At 38.6% G+C, this 17,615-nt stretch overlaps 1 protein-coding gene across 5 annotated transcripts in view; it reads right to left on the reverse strand.

The window, feature by feature from the left end:
* Positions 1 to 17,615, reverse strand: part of LOC145984224 (cAMP-dependent protein kinase catalytic subunit 1) — a 408,508-nt gene that overhangs the window by 34,837 nt on the left and 356,056 nt on the right. For all 5 annotated transcript variants that reach the window (XM_083117788.1, XM_083117791.1, XM_083117787.1 and 2 more), the window contains 2 exons: positions 16,246 to 16,307; positions 1,783 to 1,911 (listed from right to left, as the gene is read on the reverse strand). In XM_083117788.1, the coding sequence (XP_082973914.1) occupies positions 1,783 to 1,911; positions 16,246 to 16,307 (191 nt within the window). The remainder of the gene's footprint in view (positions 1 to 1,782; positions 1,912 to 16,245; positions 16,308 to 17,615) is intronic.

Here is a 17,615-nt window from a genome sequence, read left to right on the forward strand (position 1 = left end):
TGAACCATACATCTTTGCTCCGTCGGAAAAATGTTAAGTGTAAAAGTGGAACAGCATATAAATTTGAAGTTTCTTATGAAACTCGGAAAATCCACCACAGAAACTTATGGTTTGTTGAAGGAAGTATACGGAGATGAGTGTTTATCACGCATGCAAGTGTTTGAGTGGTTTGTGGAAAAGCAAGTCATGGATTCTTCATCAGGGCAATGCTTCTGTCCACACGGCATTGTCAGTCAAGGCTTTTTTGGCCAAGCATGGGATCCTAGTGTTAGAACATCCACTCTATTCGCCAGATATCACTCCGTGCAACTTTTTATATTCCCAAAGGTCAAATCAGCACTGAAAAGAACCAGATTTATGACCGTAGAATCTGTGAAAACAAAAGCGACGGAGGTTATGAACATGGTTTCAAAAAATGATTTCCAGCACTGCTTCCAGAAATGGAAGATTCATATGGAGCGGTGTATCAATAGTGCAAAGGAGTACTTTGAAGGGGATAATGTTCGTATTGTACAAAATAACCAATAAAAGATTTTGTAGCAACAGTCCGGTTTTTTTCTAGCCACACCTCGTAATTGCTAGTATTTGCTCAGTAAATAGGGCACAATGCACTGTGTAATATTTGATCATGTACTTTTTATCAAAAATAAGTTTCTGTTTTGCATTTTTCTGTGGTAACATTTTGTATGAATGATCCTTTCTATTATCCGACTCACCTTTATGCATCCACCTTGCACCTAGAAGGGTCATTCATTGAGTGTGTACTTTGAAAGGAGCCAAATGCTTAGCAGTGGTTAAAGGGGACTGGGTTGAATTCCTGGTGGGAAATCAGAGTTCATGTACAATTGGGAAACTACCTCAAATATGTAGTTTAATATCAAAATCAAGTGATGGGAATTGATGTACCAATCACTATGGGGCTTTGGCTCTCAAGGACCCAAAGATTTTATGTGTAATATCTGTCCCTAATTCTTTCAAAAAATGCAACAGTTACAATAATATACAAAAATATGAAAGCCACTTTAAACATAGTGGTGTAGATTAGGCATAATGTTTCTTTGTGTTTGATAACTCATGTATTTTTGCGTTATTATTATGCAAGTAGAAAATCAACATAAAAAAAATTAAGTGAAAGGAGAACAAAGATAATTACAAGTTTATTTTTTTGCAAAGCTTATTACTTCTACAGTCCTAATTAATGCATTTAGTAAGTTTTAATGGGCAATGAACTTTCAAGTTTGTGTAATATTCGTAATTCAGCAAGCCTCCTCGATAGTGTAGTGGTATCATCATCACCTTGTAATCAAGTGATCCCAGGTTTGATAGATACATGGGCAGGCACATAGTAATTTGGATCCAACTTGAAATTACAGGTCCGGTCTTGATTAACCTATCTGCGCATAACGTGGACTTAAAGACACACCTCAAATCATAATTCAGCTTGCACAAAGCTTTTGAATCGGCACTGAATGGGGCAAAAATTAACACAAATATGTAGGTTTTACTAAAATATTTCACGCTGAAATTTCTACTATCAACTTAATGACAATAATGAAAATACTACAAAAATATCAACAATGCAGGATAACAACAAATGATACGCAACTGTTAATTAGCATCAACAAAGATGTTAATGTTATATTTTCATTATTGTACATGTCTCCCTAGTTTGGCAATTTCACGTGTGCCATACTTGACATTTAGTTTAACATTTCTAACAATTTCATCACACAATGCATTTATTTTTAATCAATATCAATTTATATTAGCAGCAAAACTCACTTTTTGTTTGTCCAGAATCTTCATTGCATAGTACTCTTTGGTTGCTTTGTGTTGTACGAGCATCACGCGACCAAACGATCCTGTTCCCAATGTCTTGATTCGATCAAAATCCTCAAGACTAGCTGTATTCTGTAAAGTAAAAGAAAAATTTGATGTAAAATATATGTACAAAAAGCATTTAATTTTACCATTGATATTTGTTTTATTTAGTAGTTCATTATAAAATGACCAAACTAATAAATTTATTGCACACTCAGAAAAGTTAGAAATGTGAAGAATGTGATGCCTTTAGAGATGAATCAAATTGTCCTACATAAACTTTAATATTGCTTCCTACCTCATAGAACTAAGAATGGCAGCATACTTCTTCTCCAAACTTTAAGTTTTCAATCTTCTATTCCATTAATTAATATGTTCTTAACTGATAAGGGGTCCTGAGTTCGATACCTGGTGGAGGCACAGTGGTTCGGATCCCACGTTAAACTGTAGGTCCGGTCCCAATTAGCCTTACTGTGCATAAAGTGGAATTAAAACACCTAATCAATCAATCTTAACTAATAAAACTCACAAATTGATCCCATCCTCATTGCCAGTCATTACGTCACCCACATACAATTTATATATTTACATGTTTTAACATACAATAAAATCAACAAGTTACCATGACAAACAACATAAATATTGAAATTATATCCAATTCAGCCCATGGCTGCATACTTAAACTTTCTATCATATGTAACACACAAGAAAAGTTACTGCTAAATACCTTGATTGGTTCATTTAAAAATCAGCACAAATAATGCATAAAGTATACCTCTAATACAGCTGTGTCATGTGTGTGTTTATTAGTATGAAGTTTTCTGTATATTACTTTTGGTTTCATTGCTTTGGCTGTAGGGAAAAACATAATGATTGCACTTAAGTCAATAAAATAAATTAATTTCATCATTAATTCAACTGAATAACCAAAAGGAATAAACATATGTTTGCTAGAAAACTAGGGTGTAAAATGAACAAAGTGCAGAAACCAGATCAGAACTTTATAATAATTTCTTATTGCAAATGGTTCCGAGAGAGTCTTTTAAAATTCCAAAAATGATATTGGGTCCCAATAATGTGCATCCTGTCACCACGGTCGGTTTTTTGCACATATGCAGTGAATTTCATTGTTGAAGTAGTAAGGCAGCTTTTATACTGATGCAACAAGCGACAGCTGTCACTTGGAATCCAAACTTCAGAAATAAATTCAACCTTTCATACCAAAAAACACTATAAAACAATTTATAGCTGATACTAAGTATCAAACACAACGTATGAAATATTCTAGTGATTGATGGGAATTTGTACTAATTTGTCATGAGTTTATTGTTTGCATTTGACCTCTTCCCACTACCTGGTACTTGAGAGAGAGAACGAGAATTTCTAGTAAATAAAATTGTTTGCAGCTGAACACCAACCAACATAATGAATAAACACCAAATTTCCTACAAAACATTGTTCTAAATTAATTAATTTTTAGTGTGGTTGGCATTGTCTACGTAGTTGAAGAAGGAAAGCTTAAAACGCAGTTTTTAGGGAGCTTTCAGACCAAAGCGACAAGGATTTCAGGGAGATTTCACACCGAAACCACAAACAACACATATTGCTTGATGATTTCAACAATCGAAGGCAGGCTTCTGCAGCCCGCCATGTCGCTATGATGTGAAATATTGCTGTTGATTGGCTCGATCTCGAGCGACATGTGTCGCGTGCAGCTTCGGTCTGAAAGCTTCCTCACACCGAAACCGCAAGCGACACGGGACCCTTCAGTTTAAGGGAGATTTCAGACCAAAGCGGCAAGCGACACATGAAAATGCCGTTTGGGAACGAGCCAATCAGCAGCAACGTTTCACACCGTAGCGGGATCACAGGCCGCACAAGCCTTCAAGGAGATTTCAGACCGAAGCGACAGGCGACACGTGTGGGTTGATAATTTCACCAATCGAACGCAGGTTTGTGCGGTGTGCCATGCCACTCCGGTGTGAAACGTTGCTGTTGATTGGCTCTATCCCAAGCGACATGCTTCGCTTCGGTCTAAAATCTCACTTAAGCATAACATTCACCGCTCACGCTCGAACAGACTGAGGCAACAGGATGCACAGTATTGAGGTTTTCAGACCGAAGCGAGGCATGTCGCTTGGGATAGAGCCAATCAACATCAACGTTTCACACCGGAATGGCAGTCCGAGCTTCATGCAAGCGACACGACAACCTGCACGTGTCGCTCTCGATATCGTGTTGCTTCGGTCCGTTGTTGTATCATGTGCGGTGAATGTTTTGCTTTAGACTGAAGAGTCAGTTTCGCTTGCTTCTTCTGTGTGAAATCTCCTTTACAAAACATCAGATCAGAAAGCAATCCTAACTATGTACAATATGCTAAGTGTAGACAATGCATGTAGATGTAGACACAATCTACGGCAATCACAAGTGGCAAGTTACCTAGTACAGTCAAAGACACGTGTGGGTTGTAACAACCCACAACAACTGAAGGTCAATGTAATTGTTAAAAACAAGAAGTGTCCGTGATTGCATAACAAGTTTTCAGGGTCGTGCTTCTTTACAATCAACATGGTTATTGCATTTCAACTTGGAATAGATCTCGTATCGTCTACACTATCAGATATTTCATTCTCATTATTATGTCCAACACAATCACAAATGCTGACTGGAATGTTGCTAGAAAAGCTTCTGTGTAAAGTAGTGCTGTTATAAGTTTATTTTGGAAGGATTTCCGTATCTGGCTGCTTTTTAAGGTTTACCAGAGTGTGCAGAACACTGACATAAATATCTGCATGTCAGCCGGAAGCTCTTTGTACATATCATATCGTTGCGTTTCAATATCCAAAATGATTATTCCTTACAAGAAATACAGTGATGTGTGCCTCTCCTCTCTCCTTTTCCTCTTGAGTCTGACCGCCACGCGGCAACACGGGCTCGATTCCCGGTTATCTCACGTGGAAATTTTCCTGATAATGTCCCTGCAAAACCCTCCTATTCCTGTTCTGGGGCTCACCCAGCCTCTACTCAGTGGATCCCTGGGGGGTAAAGGTAACCGGAGCACGATGCTGATCACATCTCCACTATAGCCTACTTCCACAACCCCTATGAGTCTTCATGGTACGGAGTTAACAGGGTGTAGCTTTACCTTTCACCTTTATATACTACATATCGTCGTGTGTGAGCCAAGGGACGTGACTTCAATTTACAGGAGAGAGGAAATAATGTGTTCTTAGGAATATGTGTCGATTATTAAAAAGTCAGTAATTAGGAGATACGTGACTCCACCTTGATGCTAACGATTACAAAGGGAGATATGTCGATCTGACTCCAAATAAAGCTCTTCAGAGCAAGGACGTATTTAGGGGGGTCCCGGGGGTACGGATCCCCCCCCCGAAAGACTTACTAAGTACAAAAATTAAATAATGATATAATAAAATAACTAAAATTAAATAATGAAAATATACTTGTTGTTTAACAGAAGGTTATTTATTTACGCGAAACATATTGGTAGGAAGAGATTATATTGTGATCATACGACTTTGAATGACAGTACCAAAGATGATTTATGCAAGATTTAATACTACTTATAATGTAACATTCATAAAATATCACCAGGAACTTGACTTTTCGGCAATTGTATCTAACATTATTCTTCTAGGTTCAATAAATATTCAATTCTTCATTAATTTCCTTGCAAGGTTCCTTCATTACACCTAAGCTAGATAATGATTACGTGCTGTTATATCACTATTCTTATGCCGTCCATTTACCTATTCATGTAAGAAAAATATAATATTAATTAATTTGCATGTTTTAATTAATACTATTTTAATTAAATTAATATAATTATAATTAGTTTAGTTTAAACATTATTATTATTAATTTGAGACACTTGGTTTGGAGCCCCGAAACATATATCTAGATACGTGCCTGCTTCAGTACACTAAAAACAACCGAAAACCGCATTTTTGGAGATATGTTCCTCCGGTTCTCATATGACGATTTGTGTATGTGTGTGTGTGTGACACAGGCCCGTACCCAGAATTTTTTGGAGGGAGGGGTCAGATCCGAAAATATATACCTGTATGTGAACACACAAACAAAGAGATGTAAAGAGATTACAAAACAGTTGCAATGTTTTTATTTAATTCTTGCTTTTATTAATAATGATCAATAAGATTTCATGCTTACATTAGTCTTTCATTCATGTTTTATCATTATTTTGTATGTGTTTCTATAAGGTGCGTACCAAGGATCTTTCTAAAGGGGAGAGGGTACATCCAAAAATGTGGAACAAAGAGAAAGAAATGCTGTGAGGTTGATTAAATTAGGTTATTTTGAGTTTTTCTGCCAAAATTTCATCGCGATGACGAGGATGAGTGAAGATATGAATATGATGAAATTGATGAAGGAATACACTCAAGGAACACATATGCCCACGCTGGGATTCGGACCCAGAACCCTTGACGTTGTCTCTTAACGCGCTGTGCTACCACTTTGGCACTGTGGTCGGCGAAATGCTGTTGGAGCATTAGATGTGACCACCAGAGTGCTACGATAATACCAACAGTTGGAGGTAAACGTACAATTGTAGCTGGAACAATTTTGGTCCAAAGTAACGGAAGAAAATCAACTCGCAGATCACATTTCACACATGCACAGATATGTTCACATTTAAATATTTCAAAGTTTGAGAGAGGGTCATGGCCCCCATGGCCCCTCCCCAGGGTACGGGCCTGGTGAGATATGCACTAACGCAGTGGCGAGTGGTTAGCGCAGCGCGTTACGACGCCAAGGGTCTCGGGTTCGAATCCTGGCCTGGGCACGATGTCCTTTGCGAGTTTCCTTTCATCAGTTTAATTATATCACTCATGTGGCAGAAAAGCGAAGTAAAATAAACCAAATCAATCAAAGCAAACAGAGATTGGCGAATTTCTTAAAAGCTACGCGTATCAAATATTATTTCCAAGAGGCATGTACAGAAACAAACAAACAACCAATCTTCTCAACCACAAACATTTCGAACATACACAGGCGCGTGTTCGCATTATTGTCAGCAACGATGCCATTGGTTTCGAAGAAAAGTAAAGTCGCCATCATATGTGCGAAATAAAGTTGGTTGATTTGGTGTTTTAAGTCCACTTTATGCACAGTAAGGCTAATCGGGACTGGACCTACAGTTTAAAGTGGAATCCGAACCACTATGTGCCTCCACCGGGTATCGAACCCCGAACCCCTTGATTACAAGGCGACGACGCTACCAATGCACCATCGGGGAGGCCCTATGTGCGAAATAAAGTCTTTCTGTTTTGTTTTTTTAAATTTGAATTAAAAGTTTTAGGTGCGTCAGCACTGAGGCTATTTTGCACCCGTCACACAATACGGGGTCCAGCCCCTTATCATAACAAAAATAAAAGCGTGTCTGAAAACTAAAATTTCCTTGCCTTGGTTAAAAGCTGAGGCTAAAAAGGGCGCTCATCACAAATAAGGACAAAACAAAGGACACAGAATTATACTGGCCATGGGGCCAGTCGCCAGAGCCTCTGCAGTCCAGGGCGTACTACGTGGAAGTGAGGTTGACTATTGGGTGCACTACGTGGAAGGAGCACCCCTTACACCCCCTGTTTTGTTCTGTTGAATAAACTGATTCGTCCTTTATTGAATGATTTCGTTATTTTCAGTCTCTTTCCTGCCATTTTTGGCTAACTGCGACAATGAGAATCAGTGATGTGATGAAATTGATGAAGGGTCATACAGAGAACACCCATGCCGGGATTCGAACCCAGGATCCCTGGCGTCGTAGCGTGCTGTGCTAAACAGTCCGCCACGGAGATAGGCTGTTCGTCCTTTATTTGGCAAGATAAAGTAAATAGGGAAGACTGGGGTACATATTAACATGGAGCACATTTGAACATCGTGAATTTCCCGATTGTGCGGAGTTGGCAGCAGTGGTAGTAGATGACAGCCCTGTAGATGCAGTGTCAGCCGCTCTTGGACCATTCATCAGTTCCTTAACGTTCAAGATGAGAACGTACGTATGTCCAACTCCTAGAAAATTAATTCTTCTCTTCGAAGGTTGTACGAAGATCACAACCACGTAGAAGATCAATAGGCGAGTTTGATCATAAAATATTATTGCTTATGAACAGGTTTGTGTGTTATTATTGTAAAACGCACATATCTATTAGCTTTTCCTATGGTGTGCGGATTTGTCAGTCATGACCCTGTGGGGCAGATTTGATCAGTTCTGTAGGGGAACACTTGAACAGCACTTTCGGTGCACATTTGAACTGCACTCGGAGGACATTTGAACAGTGATCAATGTTTCTTATAAGTTCATCATAAAAATGTGAACAAAATCATTTCACGCGATTTTAAATGGCGAACAGTTCACGTAGTTCATGGATGACAGGAGATTTTTACAAAATTTTCTGAATATGTTAAGAAACATACTAGATGTGGCAAAGAGAAACGATTTTACTAATGGATAGCCATGAGAGCCATGGCACTTTTGATGCTATTCTGTTTGCACAAGGGAATGGAATAGCCCTAATAACATTTCCGCCTCATTGTTCCAAAACTCATATTGTTATTTTGACAGTAGGGTCCAAAATGTGCTTACTAGAAATACACTAATTTTCACATGAACAACGAATTTTGTCTAACTCATCGACTCCAGCAAGTAGATGTTGGCCAAAGCGGTCTTTTTAAGTAAAAACTACAAATTGCACAAAACAACTAAATGACAGGCAATCCTGGAAAACACATTTGACAACCTGGTATCTATTTCTAATACAGTCTGTTTAGGCTTCATTTACGTCGAAGAATATTATATCGGAATTTGCAAAGCCCAAGATATGGTAATTCTCTAAAGATTTTAAGATATCGTCTGTAACCAACACGGCTATAACCAAGAAAGCGAAGATCATGTAAAATAATAGTACGTACGGGTCATTCCATGCCAAATAATCACAAAAAAATGAACTTTTCAACCAGGTCATTTTGGAATTTCACGAAATTTTGTAGGATGGTAGAAGTAACTCACATGTGCAAAAAATTAGTCCTCAATGATACACTGTGTTTGCACAGCAGAGTTGCCACTTTATAAAAAAGGTCAAATTTATGCTTACAAGGTCAACAAAAAAATCATAACTTTTCATATACTTAATGGTATAACTTTCATCTTCGGCTTGTTTTAAAGTTAAGGGAGCATAGTTTTAATTTAAAATAGTCTTACATGAAAGTGTTGAAATTTTCATTTCAAGGTCGCATGACGTGACCCTTGACCTTGAATACATAAAAAATAATTCTCTTCAATTTTGGTGGGAATAAGGTATGTTATACTGTTCAATGTAATCTCTGTTTGGTGTAAAGCCGCGTTTACACAGAATGTTACCAACAAATGTTATCAACTTTTGGTTACCAACACGGTTGTCAACAAATGTTGGTAACAAATGTTGGTAACAAATGTTGGTAACAAATGTTGGCAACCAGAACACTAGATTGACTTTTTTTGTTGATAACTTTTGTTAACATTTTGGCTGCAAGATGCCGACTGTGGAGGACGTTGTACTCTCTGTGGCAGCATGTGTCAGTTTGGTGCAACAGAGAAGACCACGAAGATTCTGGGTGAGACCTTCACTGCGGGAAAGACCTAATTATAGCGGAAGTGACCTGTTGGTTTTTGTCTTTTAAATTGTGGATAAGTTTGGTCCCAAAGGACAGGCTTCTCGCGGAACAATTCAACTAAGTTCAGCACGTGATCCTTTGACCACTCCATCTCACTCAAGGATTTTCCATGATAAATAAATTACATAACAAAACACACCTCACACGAAACGATGCTCTCGCACTCGCTGGCTGGATGTCACTAGCGTGATGTTGGCGGGAGGAGAAGCGGGGGAAATGTTGCTAACATCGAAAAGGCTCTGTTAACATGTGTTCTTTGATCTTTACCGACTTCTTGTGGATAACAAAATTTCTGTTACCAACACGGGAAATCTGTTGCTAACATGAGATGTTGATAAATTCACAAGCGTTTTCGAAATGTTACCAACATAACCCCGGTGTAAACGCGGCTTAAGTTTCACTTTGGGATGGCTTTGGGACCAGGAATTTTAAAAATCTGACAGTAGTATGCGTTACATTGAGTGAAACACCTTACTATCTAGTAAAGTAATGTCGTCTGGGGAACTAATTTCAACAGAGATGAAACTAACTACCTCTATAGTAACAAAAGATGACGAATCAGATTTTGAAGAGTTTGCCACTCTCTAACCTGCAAGTTCGTAGCCATCTTGAAAAATGTCGCCAAAAATTAATTTGGTTTCCAATAAGATTAATTAAAACAAGATATTATTCAAAAGTGCGGCATGTCTGTTCAAATGTCCCCCATACATGGGGCAGATTTGAACATATTACGTCATTACCGATCTTTTGTTGAATGCATTTAACTTGCAAAATAATTGTGATTTTTATGTGTAAAAATGTTTACATGTATTACAAGACTGTCTGTTTATTTTTTCTATTAAAAAGTAATAAAACCATTTTGACTATGAAGTAAAACAAAAAAAATGTTAAAATGTTCCCCAGTTTCCTCTAATGTAAAGATGGTTACTTTTTAAAAAGGCATAACACGTTGCCGTTGAAAGTTAACGCTTGCGTTGCTCTCCACCTCTGAAAATATTGAATGCGTGGATCTTTCCTGGAGCCTGGACAGGTGAGTGCTCTGAACGTCCTTCGCTTGAAGGTCACAAGCAGGAAAAAGTGTTGCCTGCTGAAGATCTACGACAGCAGATGAACCTTCTGTGGTTTGAGTCGTTGCCATAGCCGTATATATACAGAAATAATGCGTGGGGTTCAACTTAGAGCAGCCTAACAATGATATTTTTTAACGTTATAATTGTTCTATTTGTTTATTATTTATAAACACTTACAATTTTACCAATAAAAATTTGCTCTAAACAATATGGATGTACATAATTATACTTTGAATTAGGTATTTTACGTCGCTTTTCAACCACTTTGGACTAATCGCGACGATGGGGATGAGTGATATGATGATATTGATGAAGGCAGTGCTGTAGTCCCAAAAGTTTCAGAGGGTATATGCTAAGCTTTGTGAAACGTTAAATCCATGCTTCAATTTAATATATGGATGAAATTAATAAACTTCTACAAAAAATGTCACTCCTGGTAGAATACTGATGAGGATGATATACTCATAATTCGCATAAATAGGCATGTTACAATACAGAAGGATTTTTAAAAATAAAAATATGAAAGGCGTATTTTAATTTGATTTGATGTTTTTAAGTCCACTTTATGCACAGTAAGGCTAATCGGGACTGGACCTACAGTTTAAAGTTGAATCCGAACCACTGTGCCATGTGACGCGCATTCTAAAGACTGCATTTACACATAAAGGCTACAGCAATTTTATTTTATTTTCCTGCAGATATATTGCTTTTGTGAACTGTCAGTTTGTATACTGCTAATAATTTTAATAATAATGTTACACTAAGAATGAAAAACTTCGAAAAATACTTTTATAAAAAAGCGAAAAAATGAACAGAAAGAGACATTTTTTTGTTAGTTCTCTCAGTGTTTAAAATTGAAATAAACAGATCTCAATTGCCACGTAAACTACAAGAGCATTTATAGCCAGCAGCCAATTGTGGCAATAAGCTCACTGGAGTGATGTCCAATTTACACAAATAAATATAATCTAAACGAAAGTATAAGGTATACGCTAATGAGTAAGGTCAACCAGAGAGTATACGGCGTTACTACGTATATCGCCGTATACCCTTGACTACAGCCCTGGACACTCGCAAATAACGTGAGACCCCTGGCTCAGTAGAGCGCTGTGCTAAGTGATCGCAATTGTCCGCATTTTTGTCTTGATTGCAAATGTCCGCGGTCGCAATTGTCCTAGACTCGGACATGTAAGCAACATGTGCAGTTTGACGTGTTAGTCCGGTACGATACGTTGCATTTATTTCTGAAGGTTAGTGTCCAAGTGACGCTTCTCTCTTCGGTGTGAAATCTCCCTTACACTTAACAGCAGCCCCCCCCCCCCCGGTCCATAATCAGTAAAAAAAAAAAAGTCCCGTTCTACCTCGTTGGTTGAGCTCTCGGCTAATGATATCATTTTATCATTTGCAAAGGCTTTGGGCCCAGTTTTGCCCAGGGAGCATTACGGTGACTAAAGGAGATCTCACACCGAATCAGCAAGCGACACGTCACTTGGGAATGAAGCAATCGACAGCAACGTTACACATCGTAGCGATACGACATGCTGCATAAACCTACATTCGATTGGTGGGCTTGTCGCTTCGGTGTGAAATCTCCCTTAGGTTTTTGTAGGAGCTTCCTGGAACCCTTTAGCATATGCTTCATGTTTTTCACATTGGATATTGTCAGCAGTGGCGTATCCTGAAGTTACAGTTGGGATGGGCGAATTTCCGTCGAGTGCCTTACCTTACAGAGAATCATTTCTAGCCTACAGCTAGACTGTCTTATACGTATAAAAAATACCGGGTGTTTCATAAATAATTGACGGGTTACAAAAATGTATTGCAAGTAAACTATTGAACTTACGTTAATGAAACCAGTCCAGAACGATCGAGGAACACAAACAGTTTGTGCGTGTATGTTTTGTTAAGCTGTGAGTTCATATCCCTGCCGCTAGGCGACACTCACATTACTCACAGTGTTTTGTGCAAGGTTTTTGTTCCCAAAATCACCAGACACCGTGCGACTTCTTTTTGTGGGGTTTCAATAAAGACAGGGTATTCGTCTCACCGATGCCACGTGATATCGCAGCGATGGACATTATCAACAGGCCCATGTTGATGCGAGTGTGGCAAGAAGTAGACTATCGTGTTCATGTGTGCGGTGTTCCCCGTGGTGTACACATTGAACCCTTGTAGGTGTACAAAAAAAACTGAGTTCCTCGTTCGTTCTGGACTGGTTTCATTAACATTAAGTTCAATACTTTACTTCCAATACAATTTTGTAGCCCCTCAATTATTTATGAAACACCCGGTATATCCTACTGTAAAAAGGAACCAACTTACATATTCTAGAGATTGGAGCAACGTTTTGTGGAAATAAGAATCCAGGGCTAGAATAGATGGTTATTATTGTGTCGTTATCATAATTCCTTCCATTGCCATAGTTAACTGAACGATCAGATATAAGGAATGAAGTGAATAAGCAAACAAAACAAAAACCTATTCTGTCAAGGGGTCTCGGATTCTATTCCCTTTTGAGACACATTGCACAGCGGTTAGGATCCAAATTTAATCTGCAAGTTCAGTTCCGATTAGCCTACCTGAGCATAAAGTGGACTTAAATGAAACTTCAAAAAGTATTCTCGAATCTATTACACTTGGTGATATAAGACGGAACATTTGAGTTCTTGAAAATATTAGGGGTAATATGTGCAAAATGTGGCGGTTGGGAAGAGCGATCGCCCCTAACGCCCTCCACGTAGATCCGCGCCTGATTGTCAGTATGCTGTGAGGATGCACCGTGAAGATCTACCACCAACTATTTCCTCCTGTTCACGCTGGACGCTTCATTCGTGAGTGACTTCTGTGGTGAACCTGCTAGGGTGCCATCTTGACGGCTGTCAGATTAAGATGCTATCCAAGCCGCATGGTTAAGTATTTGTGGAGCTTTCAACATCCGCTTCTGGCTCACGTTGTCTCATCCTCGAGACATATTTGGCAGTGTGTGACAACAAACGCAGTAGATTTCCACTGCTCAAAGTTTCCATTGTGTGCTGGCATGTATCTGCCTAAAATGTGAACAGGCAGGGTCAGGGTGACTTCCTATCTCACAGTGGCGACCTCCGTGGCGGAGTGGTTAGCACAGCGCTGGGGGTCCCAGGTTCGAATCCCGTCTTGGATGTTCTTTGCGAGTGCTCTTTCATCATATCATCACTCGTCGCGATTAGCCAAAAGTGGCAGAAAAGGGAAGCAAAATAAACAAAATCAATCAAAGCCTATCTCAAGGTCTCTCAATGATGTGCATTTTAACCTACGCAACTTTTTCCAAGTGCAGTCTGATTGAATTATGACACTTGTTAACATTCGGCTTCTGTCTACAGTTGGTATAGCGCGTTGTTGTATTAGGATCACCTGGATCTTTCACTACTTCATCTTTCATTATAGCGTCGCGGTTAACCTAGAATTAATAATTCGGGATATAATTAACGTCTCTCTCTGAATTTGCGTGCTCAGCAAAATTTACACGGAATTACAGTTATTTGTTGCACTATGTAGTAGATTATTTCCACAATCAAATGGACTGATGATGTTACAGGACGAACACACACTGAATTTAAGTTTTAAGTCTACTTTATACACAGATAGGCTAATCGGGACTGGACCTACAGATTAAGGTGGAATCCGAACCAACATGTGCCTACACCGTATATCGAACCCGGCACTCCTTGATTACAAGGCGACGACGTTACTACTCAATCGGGCAGGCAAGGAACACATGCATCCATGATCATTGCATGGAAGTGATTGATTAATTGATTTAGTTTATTTTACTTCGCGTTTTGTGCCTCTTTGCTAATTTGCGAAGATGGGGATGAGTGATGAAATTGATGAATGGACATTCACAAACAACCAAGCCCGAGCGGGATTCGAACCCGGGACCCTTGGGCATGGAAGTGAAATCCAGGACTGTTTTTCATCGCGATACTACTTGTCAGATATGATACTCTGTTCCAGAAAATGTTGTTACTAGGGACGCTATCGAGACGAGGTTTGGCAATCTCGTCTCGTGCAGCATCCCAAATATTTACAAACGGCAACTATGTGCTATACTGTACTAAGATATCTACACTATACCATATAAACTACTGTGCAAATTGACGTACATTTATTATAGTGGTGACTATATCTAATGAAATCCCGTTCTCGGCCTTGTTTACATAGTATACGCAGCAATATATACAGTGGGTCAACGCACCAGCTTTTGACAGCGCATTGAAGTCATTAAGAGAAACAGCTTTCTTGACGTTTTTCTGTCTGACGCTGTTTCAACGTCACGAGCCCTCGAAAACTGAATTTTATTCTGAAAGTATGCTCACCTAGGTTCATTCTACAATGACTAACCAGGTAATTACGATAAACAAAATATATGATAATTCGGTAGTATCCATTTGGTATGTCTGAATAAACCGAATAGTACAAATGTACAGTCACCGGCAATAAAAATTGTAACACCCGGATCCTGAAATCCTCGCTTCCTTGCAGGGAGTTGTGTGTTGCCTAACTCTACGACGGTGGCAGAACTTGTCATTGAAAATTTGCTATTAAAATCTAATCATCGCCGTCGAGTTAGGCAACACACATGACGAAAGAATTTCAGGATCTAGGTGTCCCATTTTTATTGCCGGTGACTGTACATTCTAGTTTGCCAAAGGCTCGAACTAGACGAGCGTGTCGTCACCAAGTCTTGTTTCTATTATTTACAATGGTTGTTCCGGTACTATCCTTAGCTGACGCCATGGTACAGTAATTGTTTCGAACCTAGCTAGAAGATAATTATGCACCAGGAATGAATCCATTAAGATTAATTGGAATCTTCGACTGCGTATGGTTCTTAGGTTGAACTATTTGTCTTCAGAGGGGAGTTACCTCTTCAGCGGACAACGCCATAACAACAGAAAAAGGACGAAAAGCAATCATGTCGGGAAAAAGGACTTTATTTACTCTGGCAAATGTCCCTGGCATAGAATTCACAGCATTGGCACAGTATGCAATGCATACACAGTGCTGAGAAGTTCACACAGATCAATGGCGAATGAAATAGATTGAACCGCAGCTATCAGATTTCCCAATTTGTGTTTCAGCCAACCAATACTCAATACCAGTAACACCATGACGTTGATTAAGAATGTTTGTATAACAGAAGTTTGCAAACATTCCGAGCATCCCAATCTTCAGAAACAGCAAATATGGCGTACATCTATTTATTATAGTGGTGACTATATCTCATGCAGTCTACCATTGGCTGATTATATAAATCTTTGTCTACGACCATATCATTCGAAGAGTGTCATCAACAAGGTAATATCAACGACCCCATTTGTATTCCCAGGTTTGTAAGATGGGTGCGAGCCAAGTCAAGAACTAACTTGTTGCAAATGCTGTTGAATTTTCACAATCCATTGCCTCTACGGACAGTTGTTTTTAAAATCACTGGCAAAGTGAACTCCTCACGACTCATACACCAGCCACACATGACAGCAAGCATGTGTTTACATTATTAGGTTATTAGAAATTGATGCAAGACTTAATTAAAAAAGTGTCATGTGTTTTTGTATCAATTGACAGTTTGTTTTGCACAAGTATTTAATTTGATACCCTCTCTACCAAAAGCAAAAATATAGCTTACCGTTGGATTCTTTTTCCATTTTTCTTCAAATTCTTCTTTAGCATCTTCAAGGAACTTTTTAACTGTAAAAAATAAAAAAAAATCTGTTAGATACTGTTTTAAATATACACGTAACTGCAACTGCATAAGTCACAACATGTTACTGAATTAAAATTAATTATGTGCTAAAATATATGCTACAATCAATATATGAATTAAAAACAGTGTTGAACATACTATGAGACACATGTAGGAATGTAGGTATAGCTCAAAAGATCATTAATGAACTACCTACCTTTATTAACAAGTAAATGCAAGTGTTTCATTTTAATAAGAAAGGCAACCAAATGTTTGATTATGCTTATTAAAAGCTGCAATCCAAAAGGAAAATTTTCCTGTATAGTTCCAGAAACTTCATTATTTCCACAAATGTTTGGCAAACCATTAGTACACATATTTTTTATAAGTTTACATTCTTATACTGCAGAAAATAGAGATTATACAACAAATATTCCAGGGAAACTTTCCCCGCGGTTGGGAACGAAATAAAGAATTCTAGAATCTGAAAAATTCAGGGTGAGTGGGGTTCTATGGTTTCCTCCAATAAATTAAAACACTGCTCAGATGCACGGCTACAACTGAAGATACGTACCATTTCATATTTAACATGAATGGCACTCTCTAAGATTAAGATGTAACACACATATTTTGACCTCCACTCTTTTAAATGTTTGAATTATGAACATCATCATGTACTTCAGCTTTTTGGTCTCATCACTGGATTTTCGTTTAGGAGATTTAACACTGTTCCTGAGGGTGATGTCACTAGCGTACACTGTCTCATCCAAATATATATATAATGCTCTCCTGACTTGTCTTACTGGTGGTCTTGTTATGTGCAATTGATTGATTGTGTTTTAAGCCCACTTTATGCACAGTAAGTAATTGGGACTGGACCTACAGTTTGAAGTGGGACCCGAACCACTACGTGCCTCCACCGGGTATCAAACCCGGGACCCCTTGATTACAAGGCGACGACGCTACCATTGCGCCATCGGGGAGGCCCTATGTGCAACTGATAGAATAAAACTAAGGAATTTACAATATTGGTGTACTAATACCGGTATTTGTTTCACGATTTCTTAGTCCACCTTCCTTCCCCAATGCTGAAACCAAATGAATCTCAACAAATTACTCATTCTTTTTAATACACGCACTTAGTCAAACATCTACGAAACTACACTCCTAAATAACCAGCTTCCGGCAATTGTTCAAGCATGGCTACTTATGCAATGACAGTTTCAAGTGAAGCTCATGTGAACTACTGTGTTAATTTTCGCAAGTGCAACTCTGTTAATGGCACGTTTTGCATATTTATAGATATACTTCTA

Source organism: Lepisma saccharinum, chromosome 2 (assembly GCF_977018435.1).
Source record: "Lepisma saccharinum chromosome 2, izLepSacc3.1, whole genome shotgun sequence".
Classification (NCBI taxonomy): domain Eukaryota; kingdom Metazoa; phylum Arthropoda; class Insecta; order Zygentoma; family Lepismatidae; genus Lepisma; species Lepisma saccharinum.